General features: G+C 37.2%; 2 protein-coding genes across 3 annotated transcripts in view; both read left to right on the forward strand.

Annotated features, from left to right (window-relative positions):
- Positions 1-24,542, forward strand: part of RAB27A (RAB27A, member RAS oncogene family) — a 101,449-nt gene that overhangs the window by 5,236 nt on the left and 71,671 nt on the right. The gene's annotated exons all lie outside the window — the stretch shown is intronic.
- Positions 22,654-23,224, forward strand: LOC130457115 (40S ribosomal protein S8-like). The gene is made up of 2 exons (XM_056815672.1): positions 22,654-22,855; positions 22,941-23,224. The coding sequence occupies exons 1-2, from the start codon at positions 22,654-22,656 to the stop codon at positions 23,222-23,224; spliced, it is 486 nt and encodes a 161-aa protein (XP_056671650.1).

A 24,542-nucleotide genomic window follows, 5' to 3' on the forward strand; every position in this document is an offset into this window, starting at 1 on the left:
TAGCCACACTACGGTATTTCAGAGACTGTGATCTTGTTTTTCGTAGCTTTGTTGATGAATTCATATATAGACTAACCAGCTGCTAGGTCAAAGCCTTATAATAAAAAGTGGTTGCTTAGAAACCAAAATATCTTATTGGTCTGATTTGCTGTAGCCTGTCTACTAGGCCCTGGAAACAACAGTTATGCCAGTCAGATGGATGTCTCACTAGTTATGACTGATTAGGCATAGCGATATAGTTTCTCTCTGTTTTTAAGAAAAAGAAATGAAAATAGTTGAATTAAAATTATCAAAGGTTGTACTTTTCTCTTTTGGTCTGATTTGACCAGATTTATCTGGAGGGTGATAAATCAGATATATGGCAATAAATTATTAATTAAAATTTCAATATGACTTGTCAAATAATTTCCTATGTTGAATTTATGGCAATGGTTGTTTCTTGAGGGTGGGGGAGATTGGAGAGAGGGAGAGAGAGAGACAGAGAGAGAGACAGAGAGATAGACAGAGAGACAGAGAGAGACAGAGAGACAGAGATAGAGACAGAGACAGAGAGACAGAGAGAGATAGAGAGTTAACAGCTGATTTGCATGATGAGCCCCAGTGTCTCTTAGAAATGAAATTGAAGAGTAATTGAAAAGATCTGGTAGCCCCCAAAGAACTAGAGAATGATTCTTTGGGGAAGAGCTGGGTTAGAGGGTTGGAGCGAGGCAAAAATTTAAGGTAAATCAGGGGTTTTTACCCTTTTTGTGTCATGGTTCCTTTTGACAGTTTAGTGATGCCAGTGGACCTCTTCTCAGAATGTTTTTAAATGCATAAAATTAAATACATAGAATTACAAAAGAAATAATCATATTGAAGTAGTTGTCAAAATATTTTACCCCTCCCCCACCTCCAATAACAACCAAGTTCATAGATCTTCTTATTCTCTTTTATATATTTTAAGATTGGGTAACACTGGTCTTGGCTGTTCCTCACACAATATACTCCATCTGTCTACTCTAGGTATTTTCTCTGATTGTTCCCCATGCCTGGAATTCTCTCCCTCTTCATCTCTGCCTCTTAGCTTCATTGACTTCCTTCAAGTCCCAGATAAAAATTTCACCTCCTGAAAGAAATTTTTCCTGAGCCTCCTTAGGACTAGTGCTTTTCTTCTGTTGATTTTCTCCAATTTATCTTATATATAATCTTGCTTGTATATAGTGTGTGTATATATATACATATATATATATATATATATATTTATGTCTATTTCCCCATTAGAATGTGAGCTCTTTAAGGGCAGGAATTCTCTTTTTTTTTAATTCCTGCAATTAGCACAGTATCTGGCACATAAATGTTTATTGACTGATTGAAACTTGGTTAAGAACTTCTGCCCTAAACAGATAATTCCAAATGGAAGAACTCCAGGAGCGTATCAAGGTAAGAGATTTCTGACGACGAAGAGTATGACACCTCTTGAGAAGATACACCACTTCGTTTTTTGTTGTTGTTGTTGTTGTTGTCCTGGATGCTATAACCTTCATTTTTAACAAGAGGAACCAAAGTTTAGATTATTCAAATGCTACCCAATCCTTTAACAAATCTATATGAGAGTAGTTCCTGATGCCAAGGCATATAATACCTTGGAGGAAATATTCACAATTATAGGATTACAGGCTTACAGATCTAGTAATGAAAAAGATGGGGGAGGGAATAGACATTAATAATAAGCTTTAGCCTTCTATATGTCAGATACCATGTTAAGCACTTTACAGATATTATCTATGAGAGAGGTGCTATTATTATTTCTGTTTTATAGATGAGGAAACTGAGACAAAAAGAAGTTAAATGACTTGCCCATGATCACATAATAAGTATCTGAGGCTATTTTTGAACTCAGATCTTCTTGACTCTCTCTTTGACACCTGCTTACCATGTAGTTCAACTACCATATTTTACAGATGAGGAAATTGAGGTTGAGTGACTTGCCCAAGGCCACTTAAGTAATAGTGACCATTAGAGGCAAGATTTGAACTTATTTCCTCTGGCTCTACTTCTCTAATTTCAGAGCCAGCTCTATTTCCATTCTACTAAATTTCTTCTAGGCCAGAAGGGAATGGAAATGGGGTTCTTAAGAAATAATTGGTTCAGGTTGTCACTGACTTTGGGGATTCCCTTAAGATAGGATATGGGCAAGTGGATTATTGTCAGCAGGGGCACAGAATTTTTATATTTGTATGTAATAAGGGTAGAGGTTGCCTTTACCCTTAATAGAGACTCTAGCATGGATTCAAATATTAGGCAAAGGTGCTCACTAGAGAAAGCTTCAGGATATAAGAATACCATTAGACATGCTGGGATGAGGAATTTTGTCAGAAAGCCCAGAATTAGACAACAAAGATGAGAGGGGAAAACAACCCCAAAACAATGTGAAAGGGATAGGGCTATAGTTATTCATGAATAGCCTTGCACAGAAAGATAAACAGGATCAGTATAACTTGGGGAATATAGCCTAACTGAAACAGAAGATGCTTGTGCTTTAGCTGTATTCAGTTTGGAAATCCAGGAAATAGATTCTTGGGAGTTTGTATCCTGGAGCCTATACAAACCCAGTTCCAAGGTACTATGATAGATTTGCTTGTTGGCCCCTGAAAGCATGTTGAGAAGAGATGAGAAATTGCCTTACTCTATCTGACCATGTTGAAAGCTAGGTTGTACAGTAGACAGAACACCAGGCCTGGGTTGAAATCTGGTCTCAGACACTTCTTAGTTGTGTGACTCTGACCAAGTCACTTAACCCTAGTTGCTTATCCTTTGCCACTCTTCTATCTTAGAATTCATATTAAGACAGGAGGTAAGGGAAAGAAAGAGAGAAAGGAAGGAAGGAAGGAAGGAAGGAAGGAAGGAAGGAAGGAAGGAAGGAAGGAAGGAAGGAAGGAAGGAAGGAAGGAAGAAAGAAAACTAATTCTTTACCCTCACATAAATTTTCCTTTGGAGTTTTCTATCTCCTATATTACTTAGGGGATGATACTTCTTTTGGAATGGTTATTCTACTACTTGATTTCCTCCTATTTATATTATGTCTTGATTAAATCCTTTTGCTATTAGGTTTTTTGGTTGTTTTTTTTTTCTAGTGTAGTCTATAAATACGGTTTTATTTATCTTTAGTGCTTTAGTGCATGATTTGTGAAATCAGTTTGCCCACAGTGAACCAGGAAATAACTATAGCCATTGTTCCCAGCTTTTTGGTTCTAGTGTTACCTATGGTATTAAACATTATATAGCAATTTGAGCAATAAGATCTTATCAGTGAGGAGTGCTAAGTTGTGCAACTGGGAGAATCTCTCATTGTTTCTTGGAGGGGTTTGCAACCAAGATAAGGGTTGACTCAGGGGTTACTTAAGGAAATGAAAATAAATTTGTTCATTACTTCTACAGCTTCCTGTTAAATTGAAGACTCTGAGATGGAAAAAAAAAAGACTGCTTCTGAATAATGAACCCATTTTGACTTCCAGATAAGGAAATTGTATTTGGTATACATATTCTGAAATTTGATGATCTATACTGTAACTGATGGCTAGTGGATTTGCTAAGGAGGGTCCTCCACCAAGATCACTTGCAGTTACCATTTCATTAAGAAACAGCCTTTCGGAAATATTACAGAAAGTGAAACTAATGTAGTATGAGTTGCAATGAATCAAAGTAACAGCTCTGGGAGAAAGGAAATATTTCATCCAAATCTTTTATTCTCAGAAAAGCAAACTACAAATATAATTTGTTCCAAAAGCCAGAGGTTGTTCATTCATAAGCAAAATTGTCCATTCTTAGGATCATAGTATTTAAAGTTGTATGGGAGGTTAGAGGCCATCTAATCCAATTTCATTTTTATAACAATAGTTATAACAATTGTTACAAATAGTAACAATAGTGTTTTAAGGTTTGTAAGCACTTGACATAGGTTATCTCATCTGAACTTCACAACAAACCCTGTGTGTGAGGTTCTTATTATCTCCATTTTACAGATGAGGAAAGTGAAGCAAAAAGAATTAATTGATTTGTCCAGCGTTGCAGGGTATATTTGAACTGAAGACATCCTAATTCCCAGTCCGCTACTCTGTTAGACAGTCAGCAAGCCTTTATTAATGTTTGCTAGCCACTGTATTCACTGGGCCACCTAGTTGATAACTTTAGAATTTAAGTGACTTGGCCAAGGACACACAGAACAATTACAATGTTAGCAGTTCCCTGATCTCAAAGGAGATATTTTTTGTAGTTTCAAAGAATAATAAATCAATGAATAATAGTCAGCTAACCTTTACCTTGAGGCTTTTCCTATTCTCCTAGGCTTTGGGTTTACCTCTTGCCCTTTAGAGGGTTTTAGGGCAGTAATCCTCTTCCTTTAAGCTTTTGGACAGTTAGGAGGGTAGGCTCTCTGATGGGGATCAGAAGTAAAAGGACCGACTATCATTTTCCTATGTTGCCTTGGAAGAAGATCTTAAGGTAACTTCTTTTTTCATCTCTTGGGCTCAGTCAGCTCTAAGGCTTCTAATTGCTCTCTAGACCTGATATTCTTCATTTGGGATACAGGAATTTAAAACAATAAAGAAAGGAACTTCTATTTCAGTATTATTGGTTTCCTCTGTGATCTTGTATCATGTGCATTTAAAAACTTTTCTGAGAAGAGGTCCATAGACTTCACCAAACTGCCAAAGTAAGACCCTGACACAAAGAACTCCTGTTCTGAATGGTTTTAGATTTTGTCTCTGGGTTAAGGAAAAGCCATTAATGAACAGATTAAAAGGCTTTAAATTAATTAAGGATTCATTTATTTCCCAGAGAACAAATTTAGGATAGAATCAAGTTTAAATACTTTGTGTCAAAAGTAGCAAGTTGAACCAGATAAGACCATTTAACAGAAACTTTCAAACTCCTTTGTCTACTGCAGGTGGCTGCTGTGATTAGATTTCTCATTCTCCTCCTCCCCCTGCCCTTCCCATCCTCACCATCTCCTTCATGGTGTATATAAAAACAAAAAAAGATGCAAAGAAGAAAGAACAAAAGAGAGTGAAATGTCATTTCTCAAAGGGATGAGCCCTTTCCATCAGAAGCAGCCAGCACTGGTTTCTATGAAAAATTAGTGTTTTCTTGCCAGATTATAATGGAAAGGGATATTGGGCCAGAGACTTGGGTTCAAGTCTTTACCTTACCACTAACTAGTTGAGCATGTTCCTTTAATTCTCTGCACTTTGGTTTCATTTGTTGACCCCATAAACTCCCATGGATTCCACGATCATCTCTATACTAATGATTTAAAGTTAATTTTATCCAGCTCTAACTTTTCTCTGACCTAAAGCCTTACATCTCTAAGTGGCTATTGCATATCTTGAACTGGATTTCCCATAATCATTAAAAAAAAAAAACCCAAATAACCCTAATAACCCTAACCCTCTGTCCTAGTATCAGTTCTAAGATAGAAGAGCTTCCAGGGCTAGGCAATTGGGGTTAAGTGACTTACCCTCTCTTGTAGGTTTTTGATTTGCCCCAGAGGAGGAGTGGCCACATCAATAAGGTCATGAGCCCCTTATAGTAACAGTAATTAAGACAATCATTTTCAAAGTCACAGCTAATGGAAATCTTATATTCTCCTCTGGGCAATAGAAACACCTTCCTGTGGAATTAGTATAACCCTCTACAATTTGTCTTCAATCTTATTCCTTATTACACTGCTTCTGACACTCTCAATTTAGATAGTCTCTATTTCTGTATTAATCCTTTGCTGATCTTCCCTCTTCCATGCATTTTAATAGGCTCCTCCACCCTTACCCCATACCTCCCTGAAAGACCTTCACTTCACATTTCTGTTGAAATTATTCTTTTTCTTCAAAGCTTTGCTTAGGTGATTACTTCTCTGTGAAATCTCTGATTTTCCCCAGACTGAAAGGGATTGCTTCCTTACATTTTTAGAGAGTAACTTGTCTGGATCTCTCCTATGCTCTTATTAGAATCTACCTTGTATCATATCTACTTGTGTATAGGTACAATGGCAGGCAGCATGGTGTACTGAATAGAGAGATAGTCTAAGAATCGGAAAGGCTTGGGTTCCATCTTACCTCTGACATGTTTTAGCTGTCTGACACCCAGCTCTACAGGTTGCTTATTGAATTATTTGAAAAATACAATATTATCTATGCTTTATTGTATTTTTATTTCTTTAATTATTTCCCAATTACATTTGGATCTGGTTCCAGTGACCCTCATGTAGCCTGACTGGAATGTATTTGACACCTCTGCTTTAGATAATTCTCCAAAATTAAATTGTAGAGAAGGGGTTGACTTGCCTTGACAAGGTCTCTGTTTCCTCCTATGCCTCATTATACTATAATCTCTGTAAGGATCAGAGCTCTGTTGTCTTTATTTTTTGAATCTCTAGACCATAGTATAGTACTATAGTACAGAATATAGTAGGCATTTGACAAATGTTTGTTGAACTGAATTGGATTGATGAAGATACTGGAAAAAAAATGTTGAACTTGGGGTTATCTATTTGGGTTTTGAATTTTGTTATCTGCCTGGGCCTTTGTTTCTGCTACAAAATGAGGGAACTAGATTATCTTTTAAGCACCTTCTATCTCTGACATTCTGTAACTCTCTCCACCCACCTATATTTATATTTTTCAATCAAAATAAAACGTAAAATTACTGCCCTTGGCCTTTGCAATTTATGTGACTCACATGACTAGAATAAACCCAAGTTAGCCATCTGCTTTCCTTGGAAGCATTTATGTAGAAGTCGAACTGTATTTGACAGAGGTCTTCACACAATGGGGATGTGTCTTTGCAGAAGTATAGTTATCTATTTATTAGGCCCATTCATGCCACCCTATCTCCAGTAGACCTTATGGAGATAAAAACTGACTCTTGGGAGATAAAGGTTAAGTCATGGAAAAGAAGAGCTAAGTGTGAAATGCAGTAGATCGTGATTTGTGGGGTGTGTTGAGAGAAGTCCATCTTGTCTTTTGATACAGCTAATTTAAGGACTCAGGTTCTGAACCCAAACACACTTATCCCTGTTGTTTTCTGCAAGGGCCTGCTGTTGGGTTTTGGCTTTCTAAGTCTATAGTCACAATCACCTTCCATTATCTTGCTCAACTTACACAATTATCTCAAGCAACTTCCTTCCCTTGTAGGACATGAATGTCAGCAACTTCCTTCATGCTGCAATAGTGGTTGTTTTTCATCTAATTAGTAGAAAGATTAGTGAGTTTTTTCTATTTTTGAGATAGGAGAACTACCTAAACCATTTAGAAGATATGAACTTTAATTATTATGCAAAGAAAGAGGTATCATATTTAATGAATCATTTTCCAGTCCTTCATGAACCTGGAATGATTTTTGCTATAATGTGGGGAAAAAAAATTTAATGTTTCTGGCACTGTCGTATTTTCTCTTGCATTCACTCTCCATTTGAGAGTCCATACCGTACTTGTGACTAGCTAATAATTGTAGACTTTTGTACCAAAAGCAGTTCACATAGGGCAACTAGATGTCACAGTGGATAGAGAGCCAGGTCTGGAGTCAGGAGAACCTGCCTTCAAATCTGAATTTATATACTTCCTACCTCTGTGACCCTCAGCATGTCAGTTAACCCTGTTTGCCGAGTCCTTCCCCTTATATCTTAGAGCTGTTATTATGACAGAAAGTAAGAGTTAAAAAAAAAAATTCAAAAGCAGTCCATGCCTAAACCCGAACTTGGCTTAAGCTTGTTATTTTCCCACTACTCCATCTTCAAATTCGGAGTCAAAAAAGGTTGCAATCAAAATCTTCCATTAAATACCTTATCATAAGCTGTGGTACAAATGGAGGAGATGGGCAGAGTTCACAGCAATGAAATTCTGGGTCTCTTGGTCCTGATAACCTGGTGTCCTGGAATAACAAAGGACAGAGAGCCTGTTTTTTTGAATTAGCAAATTGCTTTCTTTCTTTCTCATGCTCATCCTAATATTTTCCCCACTTTGCCTTCTACAAATAACAGAATCTGGTCAGAGACAGTGGAGAGAGAAGTGAAAACATCTTGAAAAATATAGATTATTAATGTTATACATAGGGACTGGACCTGCTATTTCACTTCATCTTCCCTGCCACTGTAATAACTTTCATTATTGTTATTTGCTCAATTCCCCAGCCTATTTCTTGACTTTATGTTAGAAGTTGAGTTCTGCTCCCCTGGGGGAAGGGAGGCACTGTCCCAAGCTTCAGGCTTTTTCAAGTTGCTGTTTTCCAAGCAAGTTCCAGGGCTCTGTAAGTTTTTGGTGCTTCCAAGGTAGTGTGATCTGATGGTATTCCCCGTTATCCGGTCTGAGCTTTAATATACCCAGGAAGGAGTATCACTGTCATTACTAAATATTGTCTTTCTGAGAATGGGGATAAACACACCTTTTCAGTTTTTGTCCTATTTCCTGTGTGACCTATGCTCAACCAGGTAAGTTGTCTTAAAACTAAAGCACAGTGAAAAGAGATCTAGCTCTGGAGTCTGAAGATCTGGGATCAAGTCATGGCTTTGTCATTTAGCAAATTTTATGCACATTAAATACTAAATAAATGGTAGTGGTGGCGATGGTGGGTATTGTGTGACCTGGGGCAAATCACTTACTTTTTCCAGGTACTGGTTACCTCATCCATCATGTATAAATAGACACATTTGGGGGATCTGACCATTTGTAGGGAATATAGATACCTCTTCTATTTGGGCTCTGCCTAGGGCATCAAGGGCAGCTAGGTGGTGCAGTGGATGAAGTACTGGCCCTGGAGTCAAGAAGATTCCTCTTCCTGAGTTCAAATCTGGCCATAGACATTTACTAGCTATGTTCCTGGGGAAAAAAAAAATACTTATTTGACTCAGTTTCCTCATCTGTAAAATGAGCTAGAGAGGGAAAGGGCAAATCACTCCAGTATCTCTGCCAAGAAAACCCCAAATGGGGTCACAAAGAGTCTAACTGAAACAATTCAACAACAACAACACAAGTCGTTGCCTGTGATGGTGATGAACACCTTTGGTAAGCATATGTTCTTAAATTAAGTCCTGATTTGAAGCATTTGCCAATTCTAAGGAATAAAGGCTCACACCAAAGATTAAACAATTAGCCATATAAGCAGCCCACAACACCTCACAACACCGACAAAGAAGCATCTGAGCCATATCTACCAGTTTATGGAAACAAAGGGGTTTATGATAGCAAACATCTAAGTCTTTGCCTCCAGAAATTATAGAAAATCAACCTTAAGGACTGCAGATTTCATGGTCAATTCAAATTGTACAAGGATTCAGTAATAATGGAAGGCTATAAAAAATCTTATACTAACAAGATACAGCCAGTAGCTAGAATTATACATCAGCAACTCTCCAACTAAACTAACAAATGACAAATTGTTATATAGTTCTTGAGATATCCAGCAGAATTTCAACAATTGTATTAGAATAAGACCATCATCATTGCCAGAATTGTTGCCCATAATCCTCCAGACATTGACCACTAATAACTGACCAATAATAACGCTGATCCAGAAATTTTTAAAATAAAAAAAATTATTGTGAATTTAATAGTTAAACATAAAATTCAATATACAAAAAAAAGACATTGGAAAAAAAGATGCATGTAAGAAACTGTGAGCTTTTTTTTTAAATTGAAAAGTAATTTTAGTTACTTCCTGGAGAAAGTCTTCTTCTGAGGAATTGCAGAATTAACTGGACATCTTACTCCCCCTTTTCTTTTTATCACTAAATCAAATTACAGTAAAATTTGGCAGGATGGGAGAAGCACTGTAAAAAAAAACCATATTTATGTATATATAGATAAAACAATCAGTGCTAGAATTTATGACTTGAAAAGAAAGTTATTCCACACTTAGTTCACTGCGATGACTCAAGCATTATCACTTTACCCTTTTTTTCTCTGGTTCTTTTTAATACCTTCTTGTAGCCAGACTCTATTGAACTGGCTATGATTTAAGAAAAAATGTTTAACAAAGTAGTAAGTAATAAGCTGCTCTTTAATCAAGGTAGCAAGTAATAATTATGTCATATTCCTTTCTGTTTAAATATACATTTAAAAAATGTTTTCCTGATGTTCATTTTTTTATGGGTGAATCTATCACTATCTACTAATTGACTGCCTTCCCTAATGAACCTTCCTTTCTAACAAATAAGCCTAGTCCCATAGAAGAAATCAACCCTTCTGCCATGTCTGAAAACACATGTCTCAGTCTGTATCTCTACAGGTAGGAGAGGCAGGTTTCATTCTCTGTCTTTTGCAGTAATTGTTCCTTGCTTTGATCAGAATTCAGAACCAATGCAAAACGAGATGAGTCAAATAAACCATCATCTATTAAGGCTTGGGCCAGGCACACTGGCAAGCAGATACAAGAGAACAGTTTCCACCATGACAACAGTAATATGAGGAAAAACAACTTTGAAAGATTTATAAACATTTAGGGATAATGTCTTTTAATAGAGTTTGCCTTGCCAAATACTCATAATCGAATAAGAGAACTAGCAGAAGAAATCAAAATTATGTGGGAACAGGATGTGGTACTTATTATCCTTATCATTCTGTCTGTCACTGGATTTGTTCTGAGCATAGAAAAGATGAATTTTCATCCTGATCCTCTTCCTCAATTTTGATTGAGGAGATGGCCCAAAAATCTGTTTTATCTGATGGAGCGATACAAGATGTCCTAAAAGACTTAGTGCAGTCTTAAACTTCAATGGTTTCTTAAATTAAAGATTTTTTCCTAAAATTTTTTAATAATAATACTATTTGAACTTTAATCACTTAAGACTGTACTAACACTTTTAGGGCCAAGATGGCAGAGCAGAGGCACAAACTTACCTAAACTCTCTCAAGATTCCCTTCCAAATAACTTTAAAATAATTCCTCAAGGGGGCAGCTAAGTAGTTTAGTGACTAGAGATGTAGGCCTGGAGACAGGAGGTTCTGGGGTCAAGTGTGACCTCAGGTACTTCCTAGGGCAAGTCACTTATCCCCCATTGCCTAGCCCTTACTGCTCTTCTGCCTTAGAACCAAAACAGAGTTCTGAGTGAGTATAAGATAGGAGGTAAGGGTTTAATTTAAAAAAAAAAATGCCTCAAATCATCTTTTAGAGTGGCAGAATCAACAAAAGGTCTGAGTGAGTCATTTTTCCAGTTTAAGACAACCTAGGAAGTTGGCAGGGGAGATCTTTGACACCAGGGCTGGTCCAGAGCCCACACACCACAGTAGCACCAGCAGGCCTTTGAGATAGCTGTGACAGTGGCAGCAATATCTTCAGGTTCTCTCAGCCCAGTGATGGTAAGGAAGTTAAACAATGGTTCGAAAAGAGATTAAGGGGGGCCGTCTGCTGGCACTGGGTGCAGCTGGCACTATCTGGCAATTCTATTGCCCATATGCAGTTCTAGGGTGGAGAAGAGTGCTTGTGATCATTCATAAGAGAGCAGGGTTCCCAGCTGTGTGATCCTGGGCAAGTCACTTAACCCCCATTGCCTAGCCCTTACCACTCTTCTGCCTTAAATCAATACTTGGTATTGATTAAGATGGAAGGTAAGGGTTTAAAAAAAAAAAAAGCAGGGGTCCAGGGCACAGCTCTGGGACTAAGAGGTGCACTAGCACTCATAGGTGTAGGGGAGCAGGGACCCTTCCTTGTCTATACTCTGTAAGATAGGAAAGAAGTGAATGAAATTCAGCTTCACTAACTCACGTAAGAGTAAAAGCTTAGAACCTTTTGTTGAGAAGCCTGGCTTTAGAAACTTACAGCTTCCTAGGCAACTTTTTTGGGTACCACCCAGGAAATCCAGATGACCGATGTTGTGTTCACTAGCTTAGAGTTGTTTTGATTTTCATTTCTTGAATCAATAATGCCTAGATTATTTTTTCACATAGTTATTTATAGCTTTAATTTCTTCATCCAAAAATCATGTTCATATTTTTGACCATTTATCAACTGGGGAATGGCTCCTAGTCTTATAAATTTGATAAAAGCTCTCTACATATTTTAGATATGAGACCTCAGTCCAAGAAACTTGTCTATAAAAATTTTTCCCAGTGGGTGACACTTTCTTTAAGAAGCATCAGTGGAAGCAGGCGTCCAAGAGACCAAAGGACAGTGGCACCAGGTGAACACATGAATGTGAAACAACTATATTCTGTAGAGAATTATTGAGCAGCAGCAGTTTGGGAGGCAAGAGAGTAATTAGCATGGGCAGTTAATTTAATGGATTACATTGGAGAAAGAATGGAACAATGGTGGCAAATGAACCATACTAAGGAACTGTGGGAGGCAGGATCAACAATGGCAGTGATGCATGGTGGGTTGGCAGGAGAAATCGACGGGAAGGTCAGGCTGGAGTGGCCAGGCAGATGGCCCTGAAACCTCTGCTCTCTCTGGATTGCTAGCTTTCTGGTGATTTGTTCCTTCTTATACCAATGTGTGAGAACGTGGGAGAGTGTTCTTATATGGGCTCAGGAGAGAGCACTGGTTCTGGAGCTGGGAAAACCTGAGTACAAACCCAGACTCAAACACTTATTAGCTGTGTGACCCTGGGAAAATTACTTAAACTTCTGTTTGCTTCAGTTTCCTCAACTATAAAATGGGGATGATAAAAGCACCTACTTCCCAGGTTGTTTTTGTTTTTGTTTTGGTGAGGATCAAAGGAGATATATGTAAAAAGTTTTTACCACAGGGGGCAGTTAGGTGTCACAATGGTTAGAGAATCAGGCCCAGAGATGAGAGGTTCTGGGTTCAAGTTTGGCTTTAGACACTTCCTAGCTATATGACACAACCTGCATTGCCTAATCTTTACTACTCTTATGCCTTGGAACCAATATAGAGTATTGATTCTAAGACAGGGTAAGGGTTTAAAAAAAGTATTTAGCATACATAGTGCCTAAGAAATTTTCTTCTTCTCCTTCTCTTCTTTCTCCTTCTCCTCCTCTTCCTCCAACTCCTCTTTTGACTTGCCCAGGGTCACACATCTAGGAAGTCTCTGAGGTTACACAGTAGGTCTTTATGAATTCATAGTTCCTCCACCAGGGTCTGAGAATAATCTTGCATCTTGATTTTTCCTGTTATTTACCTTTTTTCTGTTCTAATTAAATGCATAAGTATTTGAAAATAAAAACAAAAATTCAAAGTCCTGACAATGTGAGAGAATATCTGTGCTTTCCAAGCGAAGAGATTTTGATGTTTTCATTCTTAACTATCCTCATTCTGCTTTTAGACAAGACTAGATTACAGTAAGGGGAGATCAACTTGCACATGAAGGCATTGGTATGCATTTCATTGTGCTGAAGCTGTTACTCTAAAGCCTTATAGAAAATTGGCAGTCATAGGAGCATAGATTTAGAACTCAAAGGGACCTTAGAGGTCACCTAATTCAACCTCTTTATTTTACAGATGAGGAAACTGAGAATTATCAAGGTTAAATAAATTGTCTGACATCACACAGGTATTAGTGGCAGAGGCAGGATTTCAAACTATATCCTTTGATTCCAAATCTAGCATTCTTTCTTTCTTTCTTTCTTTTTTTTGTGCATCAATAATATCACAGAAGCTGAACTCCTTTTCAGATGTTATAAAATTTTCCCAGTGTTCAGGATGACTTTCTCAGATTAGAATAATTTATTTATTTGACTTTGGGATAAAAAAGATATTACAGTCTGCCCTACATCCTCTCCTTTTTTTGTTCTATTTTCATTCTACTTTGAGATAAAGGAATTCCAATATCATTCAAATGCCAACAGGATTAATAATAGATTTATGACTTCAATTCTTTTCTTATAAATGGATATTTAATATAGGATGTTCCAAAAGGATCAGATTAGTTGTAAGCCCAGCGTAAACTGTGAATTTCAGTGACTTTGTGGATTCTTTCCCTTCAGTTTACATATATCTAACCTTGGACTTCAAGGCTATTTGTGTAAGACTTTCTTCACTGATGGAAGTTGATTACTCAATTCTTTGTGCCCCAGTGAGGGCAGAATTGGTGAAAGTTTGGGAGAGATGCCCTTGGTCTTCTAACTTCCAGACTTGAGAGAGGACAAACATTTCTAAGTGCTTTTCAGGGAGAGGTGCTTGAGGTGTAGAGAAAATCTTTTCTTTTTTCTTCTCTTTGGCTTGGAAGTCAAGATTTTTCCAATTCCACCCCCTTACAAGGCCCAGAGCATTGAGCTATAATACATAGCCACCCGTGTGGAGAGTTTCATGCAAATGAATTTGAGCTCATATACATACATATATTTATGCCTCTATCTATATCTAAATCTATATCTATGTATAACCCAATTGGTGCAACTAATGGACAGTGTGTTGTATAAAAGAATACTTATATTAAAGGAAGATTTGGATTCAGTTCTTGCCTCTGATATTACCTAAGCCAAGTTGCTAAATTTTTTGAACCTCAGTTTCTTCATTTGTAAAATGAAGATAATTAAGCCTATAACACCTACTTGACAGAGTTGTTATAAGATTACAAGAAGATGATATATGTGAAATATTTTTAAAAACGCATGATACTTGTAAATTATTGTTTATGCAAATCATTTATATAATTTGTTTAATTTTTATTTAATAAATGCATATGTAAGTTTATAATTTATAAATAAAGTTAATAATTTATATAATTTGTATAATTTAATAAGGGGCAGTTAGGTGAGGCAGTGGGTAGAATATTGACCTAGAAGTCAGGAAGACCTGAGTTCAAATGTGGCCTAAGACACTAGTGTGACTCTGGGAAAGTCACTTAATCCTTTTTGACTCAGTTTCCTCACCTGTAAAATGAGCTGCAGAAGGAAATGTCAAACTACTGTTTTTGCTAAGGGAACCCTAAATGTAGTAAAAAAGAGTTGAATATGATTGAAATAACTGAACAGCAATATTTCATAAACTGTTTAATTTATTATTATATAAATTATCATTACTGTGAGATTGGTATAATATGTAGGGATTGGGGCAGGGAATGTTGACTTATTATCCTTAAAAAAATCAATGTTTATTATTTAATACTTCCATTTATGATTGGGTCTTCCTCAGTGAACTAAATGGAACTTTCAATCATGTGTCATTCTCCTTTCTAACAGCCCCGTCTTTTTGAAATCAGCACTTCTGTGCTACCCTGTAAATGGCACTCTTATTTATCTTGGAAGCTGAGGGTTGAACACCCTACTGGTCTGAAGAAACCCGGTGATCAGAAAGAAATAATAATCATTGCTGAAATATTTTCTTGTCATTTGAAATTTGTATTGATGGATTTTATTTTTTACATCACTTTCATTTCCCAATACAGTATATCCCTCTGTCCCCTACTTAGTAAGCCACCCTTCATAACAAAGAGTAAAAAGAAAGAGAAAAAATCATTTCAGTAAAACTAACCAACAGAGTGCATCCACAGAGTGTGAAGGTATAGTCAGTGTTCTACGTCTGGTGTGATCTTTAGCAAACTTTATCAATCTTTCTCATTGTTTTCAGGCCTTCTTAAGAAATCACAAATGTTGAGTTTATGCTGATTAGGAAAAATGCGATAAATAGGACATTTTTAATGGTTTGTTGCAGTTCTGTATAGCTCCTTCTCAGAGATAAACCAAATAATTGAATCTTGGTAAGCTTTTGAAAGGGGGAGAAATCACTTGACTTGTCAGCCCCAAGACCACATGACAAACAGCTGAGAGTAATTAGGTAGAGTGAGTTTTTACAGAGATGCTCTATTTTCTGTATTCCTGTAGCTAGAGCAAAGCTCTTTGAACAGTCCATCAGCCTCTAGTCCTGACTTTATAAGCTTTTTCTCTCTGGACTAAATGGAAAGTAGCCTTCTCCATGTGGACATGTGATTGAAAGTTATTCACTTGCATCAGAGGTGGGAACTCTGGTCTCCAAAGTGTCTGGGAAAACAACCACCATTTTGCTTTCCCTGTTGAGGTATGTTTAAGGTTTTATTTGCTTAGAGGGGTATTGCTTTCTGTGGTCAATTTTCAGATACTGTAAGCATATTTGATTTAAATAAACTCAGAATTACATGTATTCACTTAAATCTTACCCCAGACTTTTAGAATCATGGCTGAATTTCCTGAGTTTTATTCGAAAGTACAGGTTTAATTGTGGAGAATGTGTATGAAGACTAACTACATTAATTCTTGTGTCTCTTATTTACCAAAAAGTCAAATTGATTTTTAAAAATATGGTAGAGAATCTGTTCAGTGACTCTACCTAACTCTTGATTTAGATTACTGAAAGTGGTCTGATAAGCTTTGGATGACTTATGCCAGTTTTGTCTATAAAGGGAAAATGCTAACATCCTTAATGGTAGGAAACTAGATTTAATCTTTGTATTTTTATGCACTCTGCATTCTTCACTTGAGCTATCTGCTCTAACTAAAATTGACTTAAAGAATTGTGTTGGTTTTTTTTTTTCCTTTTAAAAAAGTTTTAATACTTTGGAGGCAGCATAGACTTACCAGGACTAAGAGCCAGGAGAGTTCTAGGTTTGAATGCCACCTTTGACATTTGATGCTTTGTGACCCTGGGAAATTCACAACTTTGAGCCATAGCTTTCTCTTCGGTAAAACTGGGAAATGAATATTGTTATACCTATCTCACTGGGTCAGAGAAATAATGTATATCTGTAAAGCATTTCCCAAGTCTTCTAATTCTCTTTAAATAGCTGTTGTTATTAATGTCTTTAAAGTTATATTTTCTAAATATTAAGAATTTAAATAAAATAAATAAATATTCTAAATATTAAATAATTCTAAATATTAAAATAATGATTGCCATGTTCTGTTTTGGAAAGGTCCACAACCTTACTTATTTTTCTTAGTTCCATGGACTATTTTTGAAGAGAAAGATCATCGGGATGATTATAACGTAATGCATTTATTGTGGAAGAAAGTATTTATTGTGAAAATCTAAAGCTTCCTGTGCTAGAGACTCCTACTATTTTTTAACCACAGGAAGAGTTCTCAAAAGTGAGAGAAGAAGGGTTTGTGGTAGCATTTTTGCCATGGTATCTAGTTACCAAACAGATAACTGTCCCTTCCTTCTTGCTTGCTGTCACTCAGCTGGCAGTGGTGACAGGGAAGGACCATGCTAGGAGTGAGAGGAAAAGGAGATAGCCAAACCACACCCCCAGCAGGGTGGCCCCTGTTGGCCAATGGTGTTTGCATTCTACAATCAAGGGCAAAGAATTCTCTTCCATCTCTATCTTCTTTTCTCAGACCTTGAGAATACTACCAGAGATTCAGCATGAAGAAGAAATAAAAGCCATGTTTGTGTCACTGTTTTGAATTTCCCTTGTTGCTTTTGCTTTGATTGGGATTAGGATCATTGTTGTTTCTGGTTCTTTCTGACTTGTTACTTCCCCACTTACTTTGTTCTTGGCTGAAAATGTCACTTGTGACTATTAAAATCCTTTAAGAAGAAGAAATAAAGAACTATCTACAAAAGATATTTGCTCATTTAAAATTTTATTTTAAAAATGTTATCTTTGTGGTTCATCTCACTTTAATTTCTTAAAATATCTACCCAGTCAAAAATTATTGAAAATAGCTAACAGTTGTATTGTGCTTTAAGGTTTACACAGTACTTGATGGATATTTTCTTATTTTATCTTCACAGCAATTCTGAGAAGAAAATGTAAAATAGTATTTTACAAGTGAGAGAACTGAGGCAGACAGAACTCAAGTGACTTGTTTGAGGTTGAATGTGAACTTTGATCTTCCTGACTATGTTTAACATTCTGCTCCACCTACCACCTATCTCCTTTTGACAAAGAATGAAAAAGGAAGTGGAAAAAAATAGTTCAGTAAACATTCCAACACATCAACCCCTATGGCAATACATTTAATATACCATTCCCCTAGTTCTCCACTTCTACAAAGAAGAAATTTTTGTTTTGTTTCTTTTTTCTTCTCATTTCCCTTATGGTCCCTGTGAGCATTATGTTTCTGGATTCTGCTTATTTTACTCTGCACCAGTTCATATAGGTCTTCTTATGCTTTTCTAAATTTTCAAACTTGTACAGTAATGTTCTATTATATTTATACTTACAATTTGTTTAGCCATTTCCCAAATTAACCCATTCTTTTGAGCTCCCACATGCAAGAGGAGTTCTGCTTTTCCCCAGTCAAAAATCACTGGAGTAGACAGGGTTATCTTTCATTTCAGAGACCCAAAGCTCTAGAGTATTCTGAGAAAGGAGTAATAAATAGCCTGAGGACAGCCTGATAGCCTATGGGTATGTAAATCAACTTTCCATCCACTCCACTGGGGAGTCTAGGACTGTCTCAAATTGAAGGTCTGTAGTCATCATTCTGGAAAGCGAATAGCATCTCTCCCATTAACCTCATACTCTGGCAGGTCCTTCCTGCACTGTGTGAGTGGTGATCTAGCCAGGAAGGCCTGCTCTCACTGCCGCCATCACTGTGAAAGACAAGACAAAGGGCTCATGGAAAACTGGCTTGTTCTTTCAGAAAAGGGAGAGATGGGAGCCCATGCTAAGCTCCTGCTTCTATGCTTAGGTGAATCCCCCAAAGCCTATGGATTATTCCAGCTTTGAAGAATCTATTGTATTCTGTTTACATACAGTTTTTTCTCTCTCCCTCAAGGCTTTTCAGTTAGAGGGCCTCTAAGCTGTTTGGAACTTAGTTGGAAACCATCCCAGCAGATTTGCTCCATCCTGGCCACCTTTAAGCCTACTTGGAGTATCTTTGTGAGATCTTTGGTATTTATTGGTTCATTTCTGTCACATTAATTAATCAATATAGATTTCACCTGTTGAGCAAAAATGGCCAATCTCTGCCTTTTTAGATGGATGTCAACATTTAATTTAGGTTTTAAGGCTTAAAAAAAAACCCTTTAGTTCTCTATAGCAAACATTTTATGGTATTAGTGTTTCCTGGATTTCATGTACAGACATCTTTTTTCATATTGACCTTGGAGACAAAAAGTCTCATGGGGGTGTGTTGGGAGGGCAGGTAAGAATACTTATTTATGCTCAAGTATTTAAAGAACTATCCTAGGTAAGAGGGATCAGACTTGTTCTGAGGGACCCTTGAGAGCCATCCTAGAAATAATGGGTGGAAGTTGAAATAAGTCACATTTTGTCTAGAAATAAGGGGAAAACTTCTGTACAACTTACATTGCCCCAAAGTGGAATGAACCATTTTGGGAAGTAGTGAGTTGTTGAGGAAGGCAAAATTGACCAGCCTTGAAAATACAGGAAGGCCTGAACAGGGAGCTGGTTAGCTTTGGGAATTTTGTCAGAACCATAAATATGCCAAACTCCAGCTGCACTGGGTACCAGATAAAGGCCAGGAAGACCCTAATAACATAAAATTGTCAAAGTCCCAAGAATAGTAGGAAGCAGATAAGAACTATACATGCTGGCAAAATTCCAAGGATGGTATGTAGCAGATAAGGGGCTGGAAGGGGGCCATACATGCTGAAAAGTATTTAAAGCCCAGCCTTTCAGAAGCAGCTTGGAACTCTGATGGCAGAGGTTCCCACTGATACGCGTATCAGTTCCATAATAAACGGCCTCTTTCCTTGCCTGATTGCATTGCCTGCAGTCTTCCTTGGTGGTGGGTGAAATTCTGGACCTTAACATTGTGAAGATAGAATTTACTCTCCCTTTGTCTATTTTAGTTAATTAAATCAAGAACTTGAAGTGGCCTTTTGGTGCTAAGTAGGGGCACTTCAAGTTCTTGATTTGATTAACTAAAATTAGATAAAGGGAGAGTTAATTCTATCTTCACAGAGTTCCTCATCCTCCAAGGTCTTCCAACAAAGACCATTTGAGGTATATTGTAAAAGGGCTTTTTCTGGTACTAGATGGTTTGACTAATGGTTTCTTCTAACTCTGATATTTTATAATTCTATTTATCTTTTTTTTTTAAACCTGAACCTCCATCTTAGAATCAACAATGTATATTGGTTCAAAGGCAAAAGAGTAGTAAGGGCTAGGCAGTAAGGGTTAAGTGTCTTGCCCAGAGTCACATAGCTAGGGAGTGTCTGAAGTCAAATTCAAACCCAGAACCTCTTCTGTCTGGGCCTGGCTTTCTATCTACTGAGCTACCTAACTGCCCCAGTTGTATTTATCTTTAAAATCAAATGACCCTAGATCTGATCTGTTAACATGAGATGGAGAAGGGGGAATGGTCAGAGCCAAGAGGAAGACTCAGGAGAAGAGGAGTCAGGTTTTTTTTTTCTTTCTCAGTCTTTGTTTTGTGCCATATTTTGTATCTTCCTAGGAAATCCCAGTAAAGGATTAACTGCTAAGTACCCTGGAGTTATCCTATGGATTTCCATATTTTTATATGTAGGTCACTCATGGACACCTATCTGCTTGAAAAATTTCTTGTCAAAAAAATCAAATTTAGTCACCAAAATTTAAGGAAAAAGGAAATAACTAGCCTTTTAAATAGTTCCTACATTATTAAAAACAAAACTATAATGTGTCTATAAATGATTTCAGCTTCAGGCCATAGTAAAATAATTCACTGTACTCCATGTGGATTTTTGTTATTGTTCAGACATTTCTGACTTTTTTCATGACCCTATTTGGGGTTTTCTTTGTAAAATACTGGAGTGAATTACTATCTTCCTTAGTTCAAATCTGGCCTGAGACACTTATTAGCTGTGTGACCCTGGGTGATTCATTTAACCCTGTTTGTCTCAATTTTCTTATCTGTTAAATGAGATGAGAAAGAAATGACAAACTATTCTAGTATCTTTGCCAAGAAAACTCTAAGTGGGATCACAAAGAGTTGGGCATAACTGAAACAACTGAACAACAACAGAGAATAGATAATGAAATGGACTTCTCTACTCTTGGCAGAGAGGTGGAGAATTAAAAAAAGCAGAATATTGTGTATATATATATATATACATATATATATATATATATTTGTCAGTTTTAGTCCCTATATTGAGTGTTTTGGGTTAGCTATTACATTCAGGCCCAGGGCAGGGGTGGGAAAGAGAGCAGGGGCATAATTTTAGAAATTTTTAGGATAAAAAATAAAAATACATCACTTAAAAAAGTGGTCTAGGGGTCATGATGTCAAGAAATAAAAACAGCAACTGTAATTCCTTGAATTTATATAGGCCTTAAGGTTTACAAAGCACTTTACAGAAGTTAATTCATTTGATTATCAAAAATACTCTGGAAGGTAGATATTATTATTATTTCCATTTATAAATATGAGGGAAACAGCAATGAAATGACTTGTCTAAGATCACACAGCTAGAAAGTATCAGAGACCAGATATGAATTCAGTTTTTCCTGATCTAGGTCCATCTTTCTATCTACATTGTGTCCCCTACCTGAGAATTTCAGAGTAGGGCTCTTAACTTGGAGTATGTAGAGAGATACGGATACATTTTAAGCATTCCAATAACTTGGCTGGGAAAAAAAAATTATACCTTTATTTTCATTAAATTCTAACTGAAATTTGGCATTTTTGCAATTATTTAAAAATATTATTCTGAGGAGTCCCTAGGCTTTAGCAGACTGGCAGAAGGATCCATGATGCACAAAAATGTTGAGAACTGCTTTAGATGGTAATGTAATACTAATAGATTTTTTTTTTTCCCTTTTCAAACCCTTACCTTCTGTCTTAGAATCAATACTAAGTATAGTTTTCAAGGCAAAAGAGAGGTAAGGGCTAGGCCATTGGAGTTTAGTGACATGTCCAGGGTGACACAGGTAGGAATTATCTGAAGCCAGATTGAACCCAGGACTTTCCATCTCTAGACATGATTCTCTCTCCACTAAGCCACCAAGCTGTCCCATACTAATTGATTCTTACTTTGACAGTTGGGTTGAGAAATAGTGGCAACTGGCAGCTACCTGGCATAATAGATAGAATGCTGGGCCTGAAGCAGGAAGATTTGAATTCAAGGATGACCTCCAATATTTCCTAGCTGTGTGATCCTGAGAGGGTCACTTAACTTCTGTCTGCCTTAGTTTCCTCACTTGTAAATTGGGGATTGTAATTGCATCTATTCCTCAGGGTTGTTGAGAGGATCAAAGGAGATACTATTTGTAAACCACTTAGCACAGTGACTGGCGCATCATAAGTAGGTGCTTAATAAATGTTTTCTTCCTTCCTTCCTTGAACAGAAAGAACAGGATGAGATAGAAACCCAACTTAAGGAAGTTTTGTGAAAAGAACAAACTGACTTAATAATTGTCAAGACTTGAGAGTTTGATAACCTTCTCTTCCTCCCTCCAACTCACAGCTTTAAGTAATTGGAGTATGGTGGTGGCATGTGACTCAATACAGTTTCCCTTTTACCAATTAATATTAAGTTAAATGAAGGTGCAAAGGAAGAGGCTTGAGAAAAATTAAATTAGAGTTACTTGTGTCTTTTTCTCTCTCTCATGAGATTGTAATGATGAGCTAGAATAAATGCTGAAGTCCTGATTATAGGAGAATTCATAGGATATATACATAGGGTTTAATAGGATTAATAGAAATGATTAAGAGATGACAGAATGTTTTTGTGGCAATTAGTTCAAGACTATATAGACTTAAAAAAAAAGCCCTTTTCCAATTTTGTTAACTTAGCTGCATCTTAATTTCATTTACTTTAAAAGCTATTAGGGGGCTCTTTGCTGTGCATGCCAACTATGGCGATCTCTTGGGACAACCAGCATAAGCACAAGACCAGGGTCAGGCGCAAACCCTACCCCAAGAAGCCCAAGTTCGAACTGGGCCAGTCACCTGCCAGCAACAAGATCAGCCCCCACCAATCCACACAATGGGAGTCTGAGGAGGCAACAAAAAGTCTCTGGCCCAGAGGCCTAATGAGGGTAATTTCTGGGGCTCGAGGTACTGTACTTGAAAAGCAAGGATTGTTGATGTAGCCTACAACCAATGATGTTGTAAGAATGGCATACTTTGTGCTCATGGACAGCATCCCATCCCACTAGTACTGCCCTTGGTCTTGAAGGAGGAAGAAAGCTGCATCTCCAGCCATGGGAAGGACAGCTCCCAACTAACCAGTCCTTCTGCTCCATTTGCCGGACTCCTGAGGAAGAAGAAATTTTAAATAAGAAGCATTCAAAGAAGATCCAGAAGAAATATGAGGAGTGGAAAAAGAAGGCCAAGATCAGCCTGCTATTGAGAGAACACTTCTGCCAGGCAAGTTCTTTGCCCACGTGGCATCATGGCGAGGACAAAGATTTGAGTTCTATCTAAGATGATCCAAGATCTGAAGGGCAAATAAACCCTAACTTGGACATTCACCAATGGAATAAATCCCATGATAGTTTTTTTTTTAAGATAGTAGGAGCACATCTTTAATTGTTATATATGTAAAGAACGTAACATCAGATATTATTTATGCAAATAAAATTTTGTCAGTGAATGGATTATCAGTTTCCTTGACCTCTTTCAGGGCTCAGTTCAAAACCCACTTCCTGCAAGAGGCCTTCCCCAGGCTCTCACTGCTAGTGCCTTCTTCTTTCAGATTTCTTTTAATTTCTATAATGAGACAAACTTTCAGATTTCTCATTCTATCTCTGAAGCTACTTTTCTTTACATTGTCAAGCCGTGAACCTTGAATTCATCACTGACTCCTCCCCAAGAAGGCAGCATGATCTAGTGAAAAAGAACAATGGATTTGGAAATTTAAGATTAGATTTAAAATTCTGCTTCTGCCAACTGGTCACTCTGTGATCTAGGACAAGCCATTTAAATCTCTTTGAGTCTCAGTGACCTCATCTGGAAAATGAAGAACTTGAAATAGAAGATACCCAAGATCCAAATTGAGTATCCTATGGTCTATGATTATATGAAATGTCTCAAATTCCTCCCTTCTTTATTCTCACTGCTACCTCCCTAGTAAGTCTCTTATCACCTCATATCTGGATTGTTACAAGTCTCTAAACTGGTTTTCTATTGGTCTCCTCATTAACTATTGAACACTGTGTTCAACTGACATCAATACTTCAAAGATTTTTAATTCCATTGGCATAAATACCCTTCTCTGCTGAAATCTGGACCACAATTCTTATGACATAGCCAGTAGGTTTTGCAGAATTGTGGCTTAAGAATGGTTAAAATGTCAACGAGCTTCCCAGACTTAACCAGTGTCATCCTTAGATAATAGACACAGTTCATTGCTAGGCTTGTGCTTGGAGTTTTTCCAGCCTGATAGGACCCACAATAATTGGCAAACCTTTGAGAATTCAAGGTCGCTTCCCTGCAGTGATGGAGCAGGACTTTAACCAAGGCAGGGCTGCTTGACTAACCTTCCTCAAACACTACTTTCATTCTGTTACTTCCCACTCAGAGAACCCTCATTGAAACTGAGTCCAAATTCTTTATCCTAGCATTCAATGGACCCACTTTATCTGACAACTCTATTTTTCAATACTTGACTATTCTATAAACTTCATTGAGTCAAGCTGGGATTCTTATGGTGCTTCTCTGTCAGGCGCTGTTTTCTTTCCTCTGATTCTCCGACTCTATCCCAGCGTGCCTTCTTGCTTACATCTGTGGTTTGAGGACTTCC

Source organism: Monodelphis domestica, chromosome 1 (genome assembly GCF_027887165.1).
Source record: "Monodelphis domestica isolate mMonDom1 chromosome 1, mMonDom1.pri, whole genome shotgun sequence".
Lineage (NCBI taxonomy): Eukaryota > Metazoa > Chordata > Mammalia > Didelphimorphia > Didelphidae > Monodelphis > Monodelphis domestica.

Excerpts from the sequence above, each read along its gene's own strand:
- LOC130457115 (XM_056815672.1), top strand. The coding sequence starts at position 22,654 with ATGGCGATCTCTTGGGACAACCAGCATAAGCACAAGACCAGGGTCAGG. Across the intron at positions 22,856-22,940 it reads GGTAATTTCTGGGGCTCGAG|CATCCCATCCCACTAGTACT; the intron begins GTACTGTACTTG and ends GCTCATGGACAG.